Source organism: Drosophila ficusphila, unplaced genomic scaffold (assembly GCF_018152265.1).
Source record: "Drosophila ficusphila isolate 14025-0441.05 unplaced genomic scaffold, ASM1815226v1 contig_286, whole genome shotgun sequence".
NCBI classification, from domain to species: Eukaryota; Metazoa; Arthropoda; class Insecta; order Diptera; family Drosophilidae; genus Drosophila; species Drosophila ficusphila.
The window spans coordinates 9,411,373-9,430,669 of NW_025064189.1; the positions used below are offsets into that span (position 1 = coordinate 9,411,373).

The following is a 19,297-nucleotide window of genomic DNA, read 5'->3' on the forward strand; positions in this document are numbered from 1 at the left end:
CGATGAGGAATGAATGCCAATGCAGAGCACAATGATGTGGAATACGAGCAATTATACAGCAGCAATCAAATTGTAAGCTACTGCCAATCAAATAAGTGAAATCAGAAATTAAAAAATAAATTTACCCCGTGGATCTAACATCTACCAATTCTAGGATTGCTATTATTCTATAGTTTCAATGGTTAAACAAAATACTCTTCTTAAATTAAATGAAATAAGGTGGATGAAATCAAAGGGTGAACTTAACGCAGTCTTCGTGATTCAGTCGGGTGCCTAGAAAACGTAAATCAACAAACGAAACGTAAATCAAAATGCGAAATCAGTTGGAAATCGGGGAGAAATCAAAGGGTTCAACATGGTCTACTAACACCTACCGATTCCCCGCATCGAGTAAACCATGGCCGTGGGCGGGAAGGGGCAGGCGGAGGGGGGCGGCGAGTCGGAGGCCGGAAGCACTTTGTAGGAAGCTGTGGTGGCCACGCCCACTCCGCTGTTGCTGCACTCGGAGTCGGAGTGGGAGTTCGTCTCCAGTCGCATGTACGCCGACACCTTCGATTGGATATCAATGGGTAGCTGCATCGAGAGAAGTCATTTAGAGCGATTTCTACCTAGAAGGGGGGTTTGGGGGAGGGGAGATTACTATATATATATTGGATACGAACCGAGGACACTTTTTGGGACACGAAACTATCCGGCTTGCACTGCAGCAATTGGATGGCCAGGCTAATGTCGGCCTTGTAGCGTTCCTGTGCAGGAAGAAAAGAGAGCGAGAGGACACAGATAAGAAAGCGTCACGGAAGTGGTACAACGACCAGGATTACACTGGGAGAAATATATGCTATAGTCTTAAAAGTAATGTGCATTTCTATTGTAAAACCTTAAGATTTATTTCCCTATAAAATACTGAATAGAACCTCAAGCACTGGTTGTGTAATTATAGTTATTATTATTTCAAAGCTCCGATACACATTTTGTATTTTAAGGAACTTTTTCCAGTGAATTTATTATCGTGCGGTTGGTTGGTTGGCAGTGTGTTTGCATGGGTTAGTTTGCGAGTGTAGCTTCTTGCTTCTTTTGACACTTTTCGTATGCAAATGTCAAATATGTTTGCTGTTCGTTTTGTTTCACTCGACTCCTGCCACTGCGAAAGTTCACTTGCCGCGTCCTCTGCCCCAAAAACCCTTTTACACATTGTTAAGCAAACTTTTTTCAAGGGGTATGGCTGTGATTTAGGGGTGTTGGGGATTGTTAAGATTGCATTTTTAATTGGATATTTTAAATTTGTAAAGGCTAATAGTTCTTTTCCTTACTTGGCTAAAATATAAAAAGAATATTTTTCAGATAAATTTTATTTATTCTTTTTAAAATGAAAAGGATACAATCACTTCAAGAACAGGTAACTATTTCCTATTGCCTAATATTCAAAGTTTAGAAATACCTTTTTATATTTAATACACTATTTGTGTATACTCTTAGTGTTAACTATTTCCAGGATACTTGGCAACCGATATCCTTACCCTCTGAGGACAGCCTTCTTAGTTCGGTTCGCTGTTGCTTTTGTGAATTTTGGTGTCAGCGGCAGGGCCTCAAAAAGTTCGCTCCTGTTTTGCTTTTGTGTTTGCTTTTTCCCTTTATTTTTGTGGCACACACGAACACACAATCACACACACCCAAACACACACACACATACAAACAGGAGGAACTTTCAGATGCCTTTTTAAATTTTCACAAATGCGATGCACTCGAACTTGTTAAACAAGCAACAACAGCCAAGAAAAACAGGGGAAACTGAGCGGGGGAAAATGCTACGACTGCATTGGTGACCCAAATACAACAACACCACAATCCAAATAGCAACAACAACAACAACAACAGCAGCAGAGGCAATGGCTTCGGGGAAAATGGAAAACGCAGGATGGCAGTAACGGCATTTTGCACCACGTTTACCAACACTTACACGCCCCACCGCCCAACCATTTTCCAGCTCCGTTTCGGTTGGTTTTCTCACGCTGCATTTTCACACAACAGGGAAATCCACACGGTAAGAAAACACAAAATCTTTTTTAAACAATTTTTAAACTTAAAAAAAAACTCTAAACAAATATTACATTTAACTCGATTATTTTATATTGCTTTAACTTCCAAAGAATGAAGGAATTTCTCTTTAGACAAAACCCCAATCCCAGTTGTTTTTCCCTGTGCAAGGAAAACAAGGAAGCGCAATGGGGGAAAAATAGGAAAATACGAGTGAGAGCCTCGCAAGGAACTGCGAAATGACGCCGCTTGCATTTTATGTTCATTTTCCCTTATTTTTCTTTGCCACGTCTTCCCTGGCATTTTTATTATTTTGTGTGCTCTCCGGGCTCCGCGCTGCGAGCAATTTTATAAATAGAAAAATGCATAAAAATTGCATGAAATAGGAATGAAATAAATTCCGACTGGGAAACCGGAGGAGGCGGAGGCGGAGGCGGCCACAGCCACTGGGGGCGTGGCAAGTGGCCCGGCTTGGAAGTGGCAGCTAAATAAGCGGATGCATTGATTGAACTCGAAAACGTTGATTGTCAGTTGGGGCAAGAGCGTGAAAGTAATTTCTTTAAGCAGGGCATTATTGTGTTGGGAAATGGAATTCCACTTCCACTCCGAATTGATTGATGGATTACAGCCACAGCTTATTCGTGCTGCACTCGTTTGTACTCGCTTGTTGGTTTCCTATTGCCAGTCATAAGCTTTCCGATTATTTTCCTTGGAATGCACTTCTGCTGAAATGCAAGAAATTTCAGATTTTTCCTTTAAATTTTGTACAGTATTTGAACAAAAATGAACTGGATTTTAAGGTATTTGTAAATGCAGTAAAGCTATTTAACTACAAGCACTACAAATTTGGCATGTTTTTACTGCCCAGCTCTTTGAAATTAAACTCCCGCAGATCGTATCTCTTTGATCCCTTAACAGTTTCGCCAACTTGATTGACCCATTTTTGCGGAGATGCGCGTCTCTTCAATCCAGTTTAGTGGCGCAGCTGCAGCCATAAAGAAAGCCACCCGGAAAACCACCCGGAAAACCCCCGTCATTGCATCGCCTGCCATTGGCAGCCCTTCAGAACCCATTTGCCCAACTGGCCTAAGCACGTTCGATACTCGGCGAATGCAAAATAAATTCCCAGCTTTGCACTCTTTAATGAAGAGCTTCGAGCTTCGAGCACTCCATCAGCAGTCCGTGCTTCAAGGACTGCAAGGACCTGGGCGCTAAATTTAAAACGTGCCACGGCCGGCCATCGATTCGAATCGGTTTTAATTAAAAGCCGGCTCCCCGCCTCCTCCACATATTTAGAATTGCGTGATTGCAGTGCAAAGTGCATGTCGGGGAAGTAATAAAGATAATTGAATCATTAGCGTGTGTAAGCTAATTGTATGCATTTAATTAGCAGCCCATAAAATCCCCTTGCCCGAAATCAACTTCGACTACGATTCATATAGATGCTGGCACTGGACCCAAATCAAACATCATCAAAGAGGGCTTAATTGCCAGAGAAGTGCGGTGGGGGAAAATGCTTTTTATGGCGAATAAAAAGGGAGCGGCGAAAGCAACGAAACAATGCGCTGTTAAGCATTAAAAAATTCTTTAAATTCCTGCAGCTTAAATGTTTTTACATACAGCAAGTTCCATTTCCGATATCCGTGATATGTAATTACTTATATTCCCAACGCTTATTTGCCATAATTTTTTGTAAATACTGCAATATCCTCTCGAATGCAGTCACCCCGTAGCCTTAATTAATTCACCCATCAGATTCCCCTGCCATATTGTATGCGACATTAAATTCATTGCATACTTTGCGGCTGCAGGCGCGCGGAAAACCCGCAATGAAAAGGGAAAAGCGCGGAAAAACGAGAGTGGAACGTTCCGCGGCAAAGGAAAAGCGTAGCACATTCGTAGGCCGCAAGTCTGATTGCCTTTTGTCGCTCTGTTTGTGCGGCTTCCACAACCCAGTGCTCCTCCGCTTTTTTCGCAGGTTCCCTTTTTTCCGGTGGCTTAGAGTCCGTCACGGCTTTTGTGCAATTTCACGCTTGTTTGCTGACCAACAGCTGACCGCAAGCCAAAACCAGAGCTCCTGGAGAGTAGGAAAACCGGTTTGCCGACCGGGAAAAAGGGAAAACCAAGGGGGAAACTCAAAAGAGGTGGCATGCATGTGCGCTCGCCATTTGCGGTGGCTTTTGATTCGGCAATAAAACGCGATGACAGGCGACAATTGGCGCCAGTTTGTGAATAGCATGCAAAATTGTCAAATAGCTGCGAGGTGCCAGCTTCATAATGAATAATAAATTAGTTATGGCGGGCAAAACAATCAAATTGGGGCAAAGGAAATTACACATTAGCTGTGAGTTTTCGCGACTGGCCAATTAGTGAAATCAAATAAAGCGCTGCATGCGAAAAACCCCATTGCAGTTTGGCGGTCATAAACTTTTTTATAGCTGACATAAAATTCGGTTTAACTAGCAGCACGAGTTTAATTGTTTTCAAATTGTTTAATTCAAGTTTAAAAATTTTGGGAGCGACATAGTTGGATAACTGCCGGCCATAAAAGTGGAAACCGATTTTGGCTGTTTAAATTACCAACATGGATGTTTCCAGCATCTCAATTAACAACTACGCAGTTCCGATTAGACCCGCATAAACATTTGGCCCCTCCCCATTTCCCCTATTTTCCTGGGTGGAAAACGTCGCTAGGAAAAGCAAGTTGGAGCTCTGTTTGTGTCATTTGGTCCACGAGAGATTTCCGCCCCACAGACACACACATGTTAACCCACAGCCAACGATGCATGTGCACAAATATTATGGTTAATTATGTGGCACAGTTTTCCCACAGAACAGAGAACGGAGAATAGAGAACACGGCAATTTCCCGACTCTAATTAACATTTTTCCGTGCGCTGCCACGCCTTTTTTGTGCGAACGCGAATGCGAATGCGAAATCGCCGTCTTTAAGTTCGACCAACCGCAAAATCAAAACCACAAATGCAAATGCCAACTAAATTATGAGAAAATTAATTTCCACAGATGACAGCCGCAACAACAAGAGCTGCAGAATTGCATAGTAAATTAAGTTACTGCAAAGGGGTTTTGGCTCAGGGGCGGCTGAATCTAATTAGTTGCTCAAAAGCCCAGCCATCGTTCAGGGTTTAGAGGGGGTGGTGCGGTGGTGCGTTGGTGGGTTAGGCCCTGGGTGGTGGTGCTGCACCCAACCAGCAAGTGGGTGATGGACTGCCGGCAGATAGACGGAGACAGGCATTTGAGCTAAGTGAATCTGCATGTCATTCATGTCAGGACATTTAGTGCAGCAGGATGCGTCGAGATGAGCTTGTTTCACTGCGGGAAAACTCCAGCCAGCTGGATGAACATATGTGTTTAGTTCTGTGAATACAACTATGAAATACAATTATGAGATATAATTATGAAATATAATTAGGGAAAAACCAAGTTGTAGTAGGGAAATCACAGGAAGGTCACAGGGAATATCTTTTTACTCTACTTTCATTTTCTGAAAACTAAAGTAATGTCATTTCCCTGGGCAATTTTCCCGAGTGCCTGCTAGCTGCTTATGCATCTGCCCAATTAGTTTCAGCCTGGTTGCACTCCGGCATTCGGATTTATGTGATTAATCAGGAAGGAACAGAGCATCCCCATCCCCCGTTTGGACTAGGACAACGGCTACAATCAAAATCCGGGTAATCTGGAAAAAACTAGCTGCATGTGCTGGCCCTAAATTTGCTCGGCAGGAACAACAAGAAAATGCTGAAATGTCAACATTTCCCCATAAATACACTCGCACACATGGACCCAAAAATTAGCATAAGCGTAAACATTGCCAAGTGGCATTTAGGGAGTCAAACATTTTGGCACTGCATTAAATACACAGCATTTGCACAATGCCCAACTGGAAGCGAACATAGGCGGCGATGAAGAGGGTAAGGGGGAATCCTGTACACTGCCACTGCCAAAAGCAAATAAAATTGCCCAAAAAAGCATCAGGACCCACTGATGATTGGCCGCCTCACTATGCCCGATGTTGCCACATATACGTACAGTTTTCGGTGGCAAGGGTTTAATGCTCGCTTGTGCGTGGCAAATTTGTAGAATTTACATTTTTATTCCTCGGCCAGAGGAATATTATACAACACATGGCGAGCATTAGAAGGGACGGAGCTAATGAAGGCTAAAAGGCTCTGAATACCCTTAAGATGATTGGCATGGGGTTATCCCATCCATAAGGGGGATTATCACGGACATGGATGTTTGTTTTTATGTTTTATAGGTGGCTTAAGATGAGGTAAGGATGAGGTTCTAAGAAATTGTTGGCTTTTTTTTATAGGTTATATATTTCATGAAGTTATAAGTAGAGAAGAGATCTCATATTTCTTGACTTGTAATTGTTAATATTATCCCATTGCAGATCTTTCCTTTGTAATCTCCTGAATAGCAGACAGTAATCATTGAATAAATAACCCTACCTACAAAAGTGGTATCGAAATACAATAACAATACAATGTAGCAAGTGAATTCCTTTTATGGGCGAAACTTCCTAGGAATGCAATCATGGCAACATATACCCATATATCAACGGTTAAACCCGAATCGTTTCCGATTCATTCGTGGTGAACTTTTCACATTCCCATTCAGAAAGTTAATGTACCTTTCCACCACCGAGGAATCCCATTTGAAATCCCCTCCGCCTTCTGCAAAGCGAAAAGGCAAAACTAAAGCAAAATCATTGAAACTTGCACGAGGCGCATCATTTATTCATCACGCACAGTCTGAATGACAGAAGGACATGGTCGTACATTATTGTGTGGCACCCCCACTCCATCCACATCCTCACAGCAAATATCCTTATCCAAACACTCGCCCACAGTCGAGTCGGTCAATCATGGAAATGGCCATAAATGTATACGTACTGTTTGCATTTGTGTTTTCTGTTTTATCTTGCTTGGATTTGAAAGTTCGATCCCAGATCCACTTGCTCGAAAGTGCGAAAGTTTCCCGGCTTCTTGACTCTGGGAAAGTCAACCCCAGAAGATGAAGGCTAATCTTTTTGTCCCCGAGAGTGTTTTTGTTGGCTTTTCGAATTTGTGTGGCCGAGGATGTTTTCATCACTAATTTGACCACACAGGGTGGAAATAAATTATTTTGAAGCAAGCTCGTTGCCCAATTTTAGTTTGTTGCCTCATATTTTCAAGTATCTTGAAGTCGAAAGAGTGAAAAATGTTTATTTAATTTTCCCCTTGGTTTAATAACTCATTTAAATTTCCTTTTCAAGAGGGTCTGCTTCGCAGCGAAGTGGGAAACCAGAATTTCTGCACCTGTTCGCCTTTTCGTTTTCACCCTCCTTTTATTTCCTTTTATTTTTGGTCTGCGTTTCTTTATTTCTATTTCTCCTTTTCTTACCGAAAGCAGATGTAATTATTTTTAATGAGCGACTGCAGAAATACACATGAAACACATCGTGGAGGACGAAAGAATTTTTTATATGGGTCGAAGTGTGTCTGACGAAATAAAAAGGAAAATGTCCCCGTAATTCAGGCAGCAAAAGGCAGAAATCAGAGTGAAAAATGTGGAAAATCATCGTGGGCATCATCGTGAGCAAAGGCCCCAAAGGGCATCAAATCTTTCAATCTAAAATCCAAATATTGTAACATCATCAAACCAGTGACTTCATTAAAACCAAGGAGCGCAGGGAAAACTTATTTCAGTTTCAGGTCAAGAAAACTCTGCGTGTGTGTGTGAGTTTCTGTGTGCCACACTAATTTGAGGCTTGTGTTTTAATTAAAAAGGACAATATATTTGCATGACAGGCACGGCGATGAAACGCCCGGAGACGAACAGCTGGCCCATAAAGCAGCAGCAGCCAAGGACATCAGGATATCAGGACACCCGTTAAGGTGGGAACACGAAATGAATTGCTTAATTTATGTGGACCTCTTGATTAGCAGCCTTTCTAACGATGAGATAATCCCTTAAGCCAACTAAACTTAAATCTCAACTTACAATAAAAGCTTCATGCCACAAAAGGCATCAATTTTCTGCAATCAATATGCCCTTCAATAATTCAGATACCCCTTGGCAAACAAATGTGGGAATCACGTCAAAATTAAATTGACGGATCGATAAAAAACAGATTTTCCATAAAAATGCGTTTCAATCAAAAAACAAAAATACGCGATAAAAAATAAAATCAAAGGGACAGGCAGACGTGGAGAAAAAAACAAAAGGCCGTCGACATTGCGTAAGCGAAACGTGCAAAATGCTGAAAAGAAGAAGCCGAGCGTGGAAAATCGGGGGGAAAGTCCGGGAAAACATATCACGATGAATCATGCAGCCAGTTGGCGCCAAATGTCAAAAACAATGCAACCTCGCAATAAAGCCAAAACAACAAATTATGATTTACAACAAGAGAGTGGAGAAGCCGGGGGAAAAAGGATAAAAAGCATAAGTAGAATGAAAGGAATCACTGTAATTACAAAACCTGAAGGAAAACCCGGGATTAAGTACACGCATTGTTACATTTATACGTGCACGTGTTGCAGGGTTGGGAAAAGATATTGCACGCTTTACACAGTGAAAAACAATAGGGTACATGACACAAAACATCTATTTTAAAAAGTCAATTTACAAGGCTTTACAGAGAATTATAAGTGCAGGTCTATTGTTGGTTAAATTATCATAAATCTTATGAAAAGTCTGACATATTTTTAACACCCTTTATTTGCTGTGTACCTACAATGTGTGTGATTTGTTGTGGCTGCTCTTTTTTTCGTCACTTCAGGAGCAAAAGTTGCTCGGGAAGAGAAAATTTATTTGCGTGTCGGGCGAACAGGGAAAAATTGGCGGGAAGGCACCCCGTGAAAATGCGTGGCATGGAAAACAATAAGGAAAACTCTGCGGCGAAAGGAGGCGGACCCGCAAATGGAAATGGAAGCGGAGTGCTTTGGCGAGGGCAACGTTAAGCAGTTGCAATTAGTGTGGAGTGTTTGGTTACGGTGAGATCCTGAAAAGGATTCGAGGCGTGTGTGAACAACCTGGCCTAATTGATGGGTGTGTGAGTGAATGAGCCGGCGAACAACCATAAATCAAACGGAGAGGAATGTAACTAATGAATAGTTAAGGCTAAGGAGCATCAGCAACAGTTTGATAAATGTAAGGGATAGTAAAAGACTATTTAGAAATTCAATATTCCCTGAAAAATTTAAATGGAATTTCAATATATGGTTACTCGTGCAATTGAAACTAATCAATTGAGCAATCACAATTATAAAATAAAGCTGCCCTTAGCAAAACTTATCTAAGGTTTAACTTGAAATTTAGGATAAGTGCAAGATATTTTAAGACTTCTGCAAAATAAAAATCTTTTTAAAGGCAAGGCAGCTTAGCAACGCAAAATTCATAACTCTTTTTGGTTGACTGCCTCTCGTTTCTGCTGCTCGTCTGCTCTATTTATTTAATATTTATTTCAAATTTATTTATTTAGCAGGCCGCCGCGCACACTTGGAAAAGGCCAAAAATGAAAAAGCACACACACTCGTGCGGAGAAAATTCTATGCCAAAATCGAGGACCTCGCAAAAAAGGCATTTTTGGGGGTTACAACTTTGAAGCCTCAAAAGGGGAGGAAAAACCGAAGGATGGAGAAGGGATATATATATTTAGTATATATATATTGGGCCAGTTGCTGCTAAAAGACCAACCAAAGGTGTTTCAAATGTGTTTCCAAAGTGCTTAAAGTGCCGGGCAAACTATTTGCAAAATTTCCGCTTTTTTGTGTTTGTTGTGTTTTTCGCAGGGCTTTCCACGTTTTCCATTTTGCGGGAGAAAGATCGAACAAAGTTTTCACCCCGGTAAGCAGCCAAGCAAAGTGATAATGTGCACAAAGTAAAAGTAGAAGCAGGCAGGCAAACAACCCAACAACCAAACAACCAACAAATAACAACCGCACAACAACAGCGAGTTGTAAAGCTTTTACACTAAACAACAAAGTTAAGCTGGATATTTTTTCCCTATCTTGTGCAGTTGCACAAGTTTTATGACTACAACAGAAGCTCACAAACACCGACAAATACGGAAAAATGCGAGGAACTGCTTTACAACACGCACGTGCAACGCGGCGTATGCGCAATGTCCGTCTCAAAGTGGCTGTAAATGCATAAAGGATAAGAAGCGCTAGGAAATAAAACCAAATACTATTGCCTCAATAACAAAGCAGCTTACGTTGAATCGAACAAACGAAATGCAAAGGAGAGTGGGGATTAAGATTGAAGAAAGGACACAAAACAGTGGAGAGGAAAAGCCTAAGGAAAGTACGATAAATTGTAATTACCTAAAAGGATTGCAGAAGTGCAAGGAATTTTTGTGGAGAAAATCGGATTGCCTGGCATCGCAAAAATTGCAATGAATAAAACGATTTGCCTGAAACGTAATAACAATTGTAAGAGGTTTAATAGGAAATGTATAGAAGGGGTAAAAAACATTCCCCCCTTTTTATTGTGCAAACTCTTTGCCAGCTTGTGTAGGCCCATGGAAAACCAACACTAATTCTGTAAGTGCACAGGAACTGGCACTTTAACCCGCCTGGACTTTCTGCAGAGGCCATCAAGATTGATTTATGTAAATGATTGCCACACTTTGCGCCAGATAATAAATAACCCCACGGAGCCGAAGGAAACTAATCAGAAACTAAGAGACAACAAGAGCGATAAAAACGCAGGGGAAAAGCGGTGAGGAAAAGCGGGCGGAAAAGCGGGCTGGAAAAGGAATGAAAACCCGAGCAAACTTCGCCGTAATGCAGCAGTCGCCTTTTGGCTTTTGACTGACGGACAGACGTTGGGAATTTTTTGCATGCCACTTAAGCCCTCCTCTTAGCCAAGAACAAAGGCGAGAGAGAGAGACGGCCTCTGGAGGAGCGAGGAAGAGGGGGATAGTGATGGTGGAGCACCGGCGGAGCAGACACAATGATATATTGCTGATTTGCGTGCCGCAGCCGAGGAAGTTTCCTTTTACAGTTCGCTAAGGGCAATTCGATATGCATACATCAAGTGCAGGGACACGACCACCACTTCCAGGATCCAAATCCTGAACTCAGAACCCCATATTCCTTACTCCGTACCCCTCTCTTCCCCCGGGTGACGACCTCCATTGCAAAGTTGCTACATGGCAAATAGTACGCACCGGATTGACAAATGGTCGGGGCCGGGGACTCGTAATGGGAAAACTCCAATCCGCCCAGAGATCTGTTGTGTTTTCGGATGAGATCCGCTAGTTGTGCTACAAGTTTTCATGGTATATCAACACGGAAGTTTCCGATGCTAACAATGCCTCCCAGCGACATCGGTAACTCATGAGGGGGGCTAGTCGTTCCCTTAAAATAAGAACAAGGTCTTGCTCTTTAAGCTCCCTGCAATCCTGCAACTTTCCCAATGGAATTATTTTTGCCAACCCAAGTCGAAGGACAATCGGCCACAGAGAATGCTAACAATAGTTGACACTTGGCTTTAATCGCTGCAACGAGGGTAACGCGAGCAAATTAAAAAGCTGCCAACTAATGGTCCGCACCAAAAACTCATTTGCGCACTTGGCCACACTGGTGCTGGCATTAATAGCTGAGCAGGGCGGAAACTTCGGAATGAAAATTGCATAATTCCAAGCTGGCCATGCCCCACTCCCTACTCCCCACTCCACCCGGGAAAACCAGACACATGTGAAACTGGGCGGCAAAGTGGGCGGAGCCCTCTCCACATGAAAGTTGCATGTAATTCCAGGAATGTAGCTGCACATTCTCTGATATGTGCACTTGTATTTACAGCTTTTGATTTTGCCATTTTTCATTTTGGCATTTTGTTTGCCTAACAGATTTTACATCCCAAATTTGGACCCCTCGCGTTGTGCAGATTTCATTGTGAAACGAAGCCACCATGTGGATGCTGTTGTTTTAGAAATAATAAAAATATACAGCAGGCTTTCGGAGTTATGTGGATTGAAGTGGTTTAGGGAACTCCAGAAAGTTTAAACAAGTTTAAAAGTTTAATGGAGATTGCTAGTTTTGGCAATCTGATCAGAGGTGATGAAGAAAAAAAACATTCCAATTGAGAATTTCCACAAAAGGTCTAACTATTTGACAGTGGTTTTGAATAAAGTTTGCTTGCCACTTCAGATTGAATTGCTTGTTATACACTTGTTCAATCACACTTGAAGAACCCGCTCATATCTTCAATAATTGCCCCGTATCAGTGGCTTCTTCTAATTTCCCCAGCTCTCGATAAAGGTTGGCCAACATCTTGAGCTCTAAAATTGGCCACATTTACGTAGAGTATACTTGAACATTTCCTCCCTACCTGCCACATTAATTTATCTTTCCAGCCACTTGAGCATTTTCTGCTTCTGGCATGCAAATCCCCCACCACTCGCCGACCCACCAACTCACCCGTTCACCCATTCACCCACTCACCCACTAACCGTTCAAATTCCACCCACTTCAGCTTAAATTGCTCTCAAAACTAAAGGCTCGCATATGTAGACACTCTCGTGGACGGACACAATCCGACTAAATATAGTAGCACCCCCGGCGGCGCTAGAGGGTTAAAATGAGAATTCCGGCCACTAAAAATAAATGGGAGACCAAAGTTGAGTAAAGTAAGTAAGGCTGCTATCATGATTGATTCACCGAATTAAGGCTAATTGCATAAAAAATATGAGGTGCACATGTAGTCGGCAGTAGGGTTGAAGAGCAATTAAGGCTAAAACAGCTATGAAAATACACTGGTCAAAAAGAATTTCAAAGTATTACAATTGATCGAAATAAAAATCGAATACAACTTCATTACTTTATGTGTATTTAAGCTTAAGCTTTAATGGTGTTGCTACGGTCTTTATTAATTCAATCTGACCATTAACCTAACCCAGTTTTTGTCAGTGCATTTAAATATATATAGACGGCGCCACAATCATGGACATGGACATGGCTACGAACACGGACACGGACACTCAACCCTGGGCACAACAAAAAAGGAACTGGGAACTTGGCGCCAACATTTTGCGTTTGGCGCAGACATTAAAATGCTTAAAATATCGATTTGTTACAAAGGCTCAAAATGTAAGGCCGCCATTTGGGCCAAAATGCTCAAAGCGGAGCGCACGAGCAACAGTCTGCCACTTAAATAGCCGGAGAAAATGGATGGAAAAGGCAGAAATAGAGAAAAGCTGCGGTAGAGATTTTCTCGGTATACATATTTGAATCCAATTTGAATCTTATTTTTCTGCAATTATAAACACAAATTGGGGAGGAAAATTTAAGGCAAACGTTTTTTTCTGGGTAAGCCAAGACCCAGGGCAATAAATATTTTTATATGTATTGTTTGTCCTTGGGAAATGTTTTAAATGTGCGGAAATCGTTGTTCTTAAATATGGAATTATATTTTCTGACTCTTAGCTACCCAATTTCTGTTTCCAAGTTTGGAAACCCATCACTGCAAGTGCGAAGCTATTAATCTGTTTGCCGATTTATATATCCTTGCACCTATCAGCCGCCCAACTATGTGGGCAATTTATCCAACCATCCATCTGGATGGGAGAATCCATCAATTTGTCCATGCTCAAACACTCGGCACTTATTTTTTGTTTTTGGGTATCTGTGGCCGGATCTTCTCCTGTCTTTTCTTCGCCCGAATAGACATTTATAGCCCGAAAAGTTAGCCCGAATGTAAACCTGCACATCCTGGCCAGTTGCCTCGGCTATTTAGTGTGTGTCTATGGCTTCCCTTCTGCCTTTTTTCCATTTTGGGAGCCTCCCAGCTCACCTTTTTGCCAAACTTCGCTTTGCACCTGTGTTTTTTGGGTAATTTCTGCCGACCGCTTACGGGGGTTTTTTTTTAGCATTTAGGTTTTATGTGCGCCGGGCCAAAGGCAAAACGGATTCCTATCATGACTGAGAACTCGGCTCTGATTTTTCCGCACTGTTATTGCTGTAATATGAAACAATTTTTTTTCGTCCCCTTTTGGCCGAGTTTTCCGTTTTGAAGCGTTTCAACTTTCGGTTCGGTTGTCCGTGTGTTTTACGGGTTACGGGTTTACTCCACGGCTACGTGCATTTTGGCCGCATATTTTCCGGTCGTGATGCTACTGCCACTGCTACTGCGAATGCCACTGCTACTGCTACTGCCACTGTCGTTGTTTTGGTTCATTTCACATGCACCCGGAACCATTTCCATTGTTTGCGCGGGGAAATTAAAAAACCGAACACGCAAAGCGAACTGGAAAAATGTTTTGTGGGCAGCGCAGGATGAAGTGGAAAGGAATCCCGAATTGTTTACTTTGCATTCGCGTAGCAGATAACGGATAGTTATGGGCATTATAGGGGATATGCACGGGGGTTTATAGAGCGGCAATGCCCGTTGATTGAATGCCGGATTTTCGCATATTCTTTATGGGGCAGGGATCAAATGTTGCACGGAACGAGTGCGGAATATTCTCCACGGACTTTTTGAAATTAAAACTGAACGATTTATTACAAAAAATAACAATGGATTTTCTGCCCGTCTCATGGAAAGCCAAATTTTAAAACATGAAAATAATAATAGTTGCTGATGGACGGTAACAGATTGCATGAATATTCAATTAAATTCAGAGCGCTTCCAGAATCAAATAAAGCTAAAAGTCCAAATAAATCTAAATTCGCTGAACAACTGTGTCAATTCTAAACGTTTTGGTTAAATTATCGGAAAATCTGCATTTAAATTGGTGGAAAATCGTATTCTACAACACCCCCTCTGATAAATACCGCAAATGAAGTTTTCAACAGGGGATTATATTGCAAATAGCTCTCTCAAATTTAACCAAGCAAAAGTTAATATAAATTCATAATTGGCTATAAGCTGCCAAATTCCTTCCTAAATATTTAATAAGCCTCCATCGTTCTCGTTCCCCCTTCAGTTTCTTAACCAGCTGCTGTAATCCTCTGCGAAATTTCATTAAGCATCTTGATGCACGCTCTATCTCATTACCAACTCCGGACCCACTTAAAACATTTGATAATTTAATCACCCCGGAATTTCTATTATTTGGTTCGGCTTATTGTCGGTTAAATCACAGACAGATTGGGTTGTTGGGCCAAAAAGCAATTTTATCAGTGGCCAAGCAAGTCGACGAGCCCACTAACCAACTGCCAACTGGCAAGCCAAGCGGCAACCAACTCAGCACACTTAACCGCAAAAAGCACCACCCAACCATCCAACCATCCAACCATCCAACCACCCGACCACCGCCCAACCACTCGCCCACCTAAGCCGGCTGGCTGAGTGCTTAGTGGGATGCCACATTAGGCAAATATGTAAATAACTTTTAAGGAATTAAGCGCACTCACACAAAAGCCGAAAGAGGAGCCAAAGACGTCGAGTGCCCAGGAGGAACGTCTATGTGCTAGACAATACATAGCTCCTTGGGTCTTGCTTATCAGCCGATAAACAAGGCCTACAATACAATCACTTATACGCCATGTTGCACCGGTCTGTTGGACACAAAATGGGGCATGCAACAGGGGGAAATCCCATGGAAGCGGAAGGCAATGAAGTGCGTTTGTGCACTTGGAGAAAATGCTTGGCTACACGCATCAAATAAAGTCTTGCGTCAAAAGTCACAAGAGCAAGAGACAACTAAGTGGCGCCCAACGAAGGGCACAAGCTGCATCTTAGAGCTTTTTACTTGTTCGATTACTCTACTGTACTTTTCAGCCAATTTCTCTCTGTGTTTTAGGTGGAAAACATTAATTACACACACGTTTGCCAGAGGACCAGAGCAGGCAGTCCCGAACAGCAGCCACGAAGAGCAGTCAGACCAGAAGGCAAACCACAAGCGCGTCATTACCAAACAGGGAAAAGCGGAGATGGATAATGGAAAGCGGGGGTGGTGGGTGGTGGTGGCATAGTGGGAAAGGACCTGGGAATTGAGAGTGACGCAGAAAGGGGGCCAACGGGAATTGGGAATCGTTTCATACTTCGCCACGTGAACTCCTGCTGCATTTTATCTGCTCCAGTTGCAAAGGATGCGACGCAACGGGACTCTCCACGTGCGAAAGGGACAAACACATCGGACGTAAAAGTGTGAGAGGGACGGAGGACGGCCCCGAGCATATTTACATTTGCTCGGCATTTAATGCAAGTGGGAATTACAAAAGGAGGGCGTGGCTAACGATGGTGTTGTTGTTGTCCTTGTTGTTGTCCTGGGTGTCTGGCTGTCTCCTGGCAGGCGATTTAAAATATTCGAACCAAGCCGCAGAAAGAAAGAGTGAGCGATGGGGATAGTTGAAAGCAGGAGGGCCTAGGCTTAAAAGCATGAACGGAAACAGCATATTTTGCATTACACAGTTACAAATTAGGGACCAGCATCGATTTTTAATAACTTTTTTATAAAAAGTATAAATTTATATGAAATACATTTTGAAGAAAGTAATAAAGTTCTTTACATTTCTCGAAACTTTAAAGTAAGTTTTCTAAACGTAAACAAATTCATAGAGAATGCTTTGATGTTATTAATGGGCGAAGAGATTTAATCAAGCCACAATTTGTCTATTTCTTCCTCTGTAATACTCTGTTCCCAGCTTTTCAGCCAGCATTTTCCCGTAAGAGCGGTAAACAATAATAACGGGCAACAACAATGAAGCATGATGGCCCTGGGAGGATTACAGGACACATCCATGGAAGGCGACGCAGGGGGGTTCTGAGGGGGCTTCATGGGGGGCGAGGAGCAGAAGAGCTGAAACTGAAGCATCGAGCGAGTATGCGACTAAGTGTTTTGCAACGGAAATGCCGGGCTATCATGCAAAAAGCCACTGTCAGATTAACGAACCATGGCCAAAACAGATAGCGGGTGGAAGGGGGCTGAAGCGGGTGGCAAAGGGGGGATGAGTGGGGTGGGGGGGACGGTTGAAACGTAGGTAGCCTGAAGGTAAATGGCATCGGGAGACCCGCTTTTCAGGCACGTGACGCAGCGACAGTCCATGACCAAGTGCTGATTTTTTATCAGCCGGATTGCTAGGAAGTCGACAGGAAGAAGAGGAAGAACGACGGGCCAAGAACTGAACGAAAACTGGCAAAAAGGTTATTGACATTGTTGTTTCCACTCTCCACTCTTCATTCTCCACTCACCGCTCTCCGCTCCCCAAACTCTCCATCTGCATTTCTGTCTCGTCTGATTCGTTCACTTCAGAAATTCGTAGACTTGCTGGCAAACAGACGGCGAAAAAATGCAGAATGAAAAATGATCTGAAAGCTGGGAATTATGGTGGCTGAAATACACTACTTTAAAGAGAAAGCTTAAAACTTGTGACTTTACCGTATTTTTAAGGGTTTGTTACTTTTAAAGTTTTAAACCATAGATCTATAAAGATTGAATATCACGTATACGTTGTGTGGCCCCTTCTTTATAACCCATTAAACAGCTTCTAACCAACTCTTAATCAATTTGTCCATATCTCAAACCATATAAATTGAATGAAACATAAAATCTGGGCTTAAGTTTTAAAATTTTAAGGTCTGTCTCCTCAAAAGCAGTCATCAATTTCTGAGCGCTCAAAACAAAAGCTCAATTATTTTTGATCACCAATAAAACTTTGGCGAGCCACTTCGGATTGCCACCCAGCAATCAAAATGCAAGTCCCGCCACTTGTGTGTGACAAAACCCCTTGAAAACATCATTGGATCCTTCAAGCGGGTCCAAAACCGCTTAAAAGGCATTGCATACTTGCAGGCGCCTCCTTGAGAAGCACAAAAAGCATAAAGAGCGCCAGCCAGGACAAAAATAAAACGCTGCACAAAAACAGCAACAGCAACAGAAAAACAAAGCAAAGTCAAGCGGAACGTAACAGAAACTGCGCAACTTTGAAGAGGTGGAAATGCTTTTTAAGTATTAATTTGCGCAAACACTCGACGCAGCGACGAAAAAGCGACGAGGAAAAAAACAAAGGCGGAAAAAAACAAGTTAATAAAGCAGTTGCAGCTGTAGCACCTCCTCAATTTCTGTTTTCCCTCCCCCTTTCCTCATTTCCACCTCTTGTTGGCTTGCACTTAAAATTAAAACTGAAACAATGCAATTAGGAAATTACAAATTCAAAATCCAATCACTAGAGAACCAATTATTAAGTAAAATATTCCTCCTATTCTTTTTGTAATAGTTTAAATGCTTGTCAAACTTAAGAAATATTTTAGGACATATGTATGTTTGGGTGATATTATATTATAGTTTCCACTTGTCTAATTAAATAGATTTTTTCAAGTATTTTGATTGTTCTAGTTTATTTCTCCTCAGTGTAATCGCTTCGCCCAATGTGCCACTAATTGCTTGCAACATGGTCTATCGTTTTGCGCAATCACCTCGCCCGAACACCTAGGACACCCGCAGGACAGTTCGGTTAAAAGGTTTCCCAGCCAGCCCCCAATGCAACCTCCCCTTTCATCGGAGTGCATTTTTACTGTTTTGCGTTAATTGAAAACTTTTTTCGAGCAGATATTCGTATTTTTCGCAGCATGGCAGAAACAAAACTGAATTGGAAAACTTTTCTAGTTTTACCCACACTACGAAACGGAGTGTGCAAAGTTGTCGTAAGTAGAAGGGCAACTCAGAGTTTTTAACGCTTTGCCGCCTTTCATTTGTTTAGACTTCAGCCCCCTCATCCAACCACTCCGTTGAAGGCTTAAAGTTGCAGTGGTCTGCCTCCCCCGCCAAAAAAAGGGAAAACACCCCGAATTCGGAGCCAGACTTAAGTGTGTTGGTGTTTCCTCTCAGAACTCGGCGGCCAATTAGTCGGTTGCATGAAATCCGAGGAAAGTGCAGGATTTCGGGGGCTTCAACTGGTTGTGGCAGCTGTTATATTCGGGACTTGGACTTGAACAAATCGGAAATCCCTCTAAGCTCTTCGGGCTGACGCGCTTTTTCACTGCAACATTGTAAGGGAATGAACTGAAGTCGAAAGACTTTGGAAAGTACTTTTTTCGCTAAAAGTGGAAGCTAATATTCAAGAGTAGTTAAAGGTCTTTATTGCCCTTCTAATCAGTACTTCGACAAATCTTTAGAACACGTATTTCATTACTAGTTAATGACCTTTTAACATTTGCACGTTATAAACCTATAACCTGTTCATTAATGCGCAACTAACAAGAAATTCATTCACAAAAAATCGCTTTGAAAGCTCTTTAAATTCATAAGTGACTTCATACAACAGGTTTTTTTTTGTTTTCTGGGAGAGATAAGAGAACTTTTTACAGAT

General features: G+C 42.2%; 1 protein-coding gene across 3 annotated transcripts in view; it reads right to left on the reverse strand.

Moving 5' to 3' along the window:
* The window catches only part of LOC108099169, a 39,932-nt gene that overhangs the window by 5,534 nt on the left and 15,101 nt on the right, over positions 1–19,297 (reverse strand). For 2 of the 3 annotated variants that reach the window (XM_017202525.2, XM_017202528.2), the window contains exons 3-4: positions 663–746; positions 369–573 (exon numbers count right to left, since the gene is read on the reverse strand). In XM_017202525.2, coding sequence (XP_017058014.2) covers positions 369–573; positions 663–746 — 289 coding nt within the window. The remainder of the gene's footprint in view (positions 1–368; positions 574–662; positions 747–19,297) is intronic. The other variant, XM_017202526.2, reaches the window with a different exon arrangement.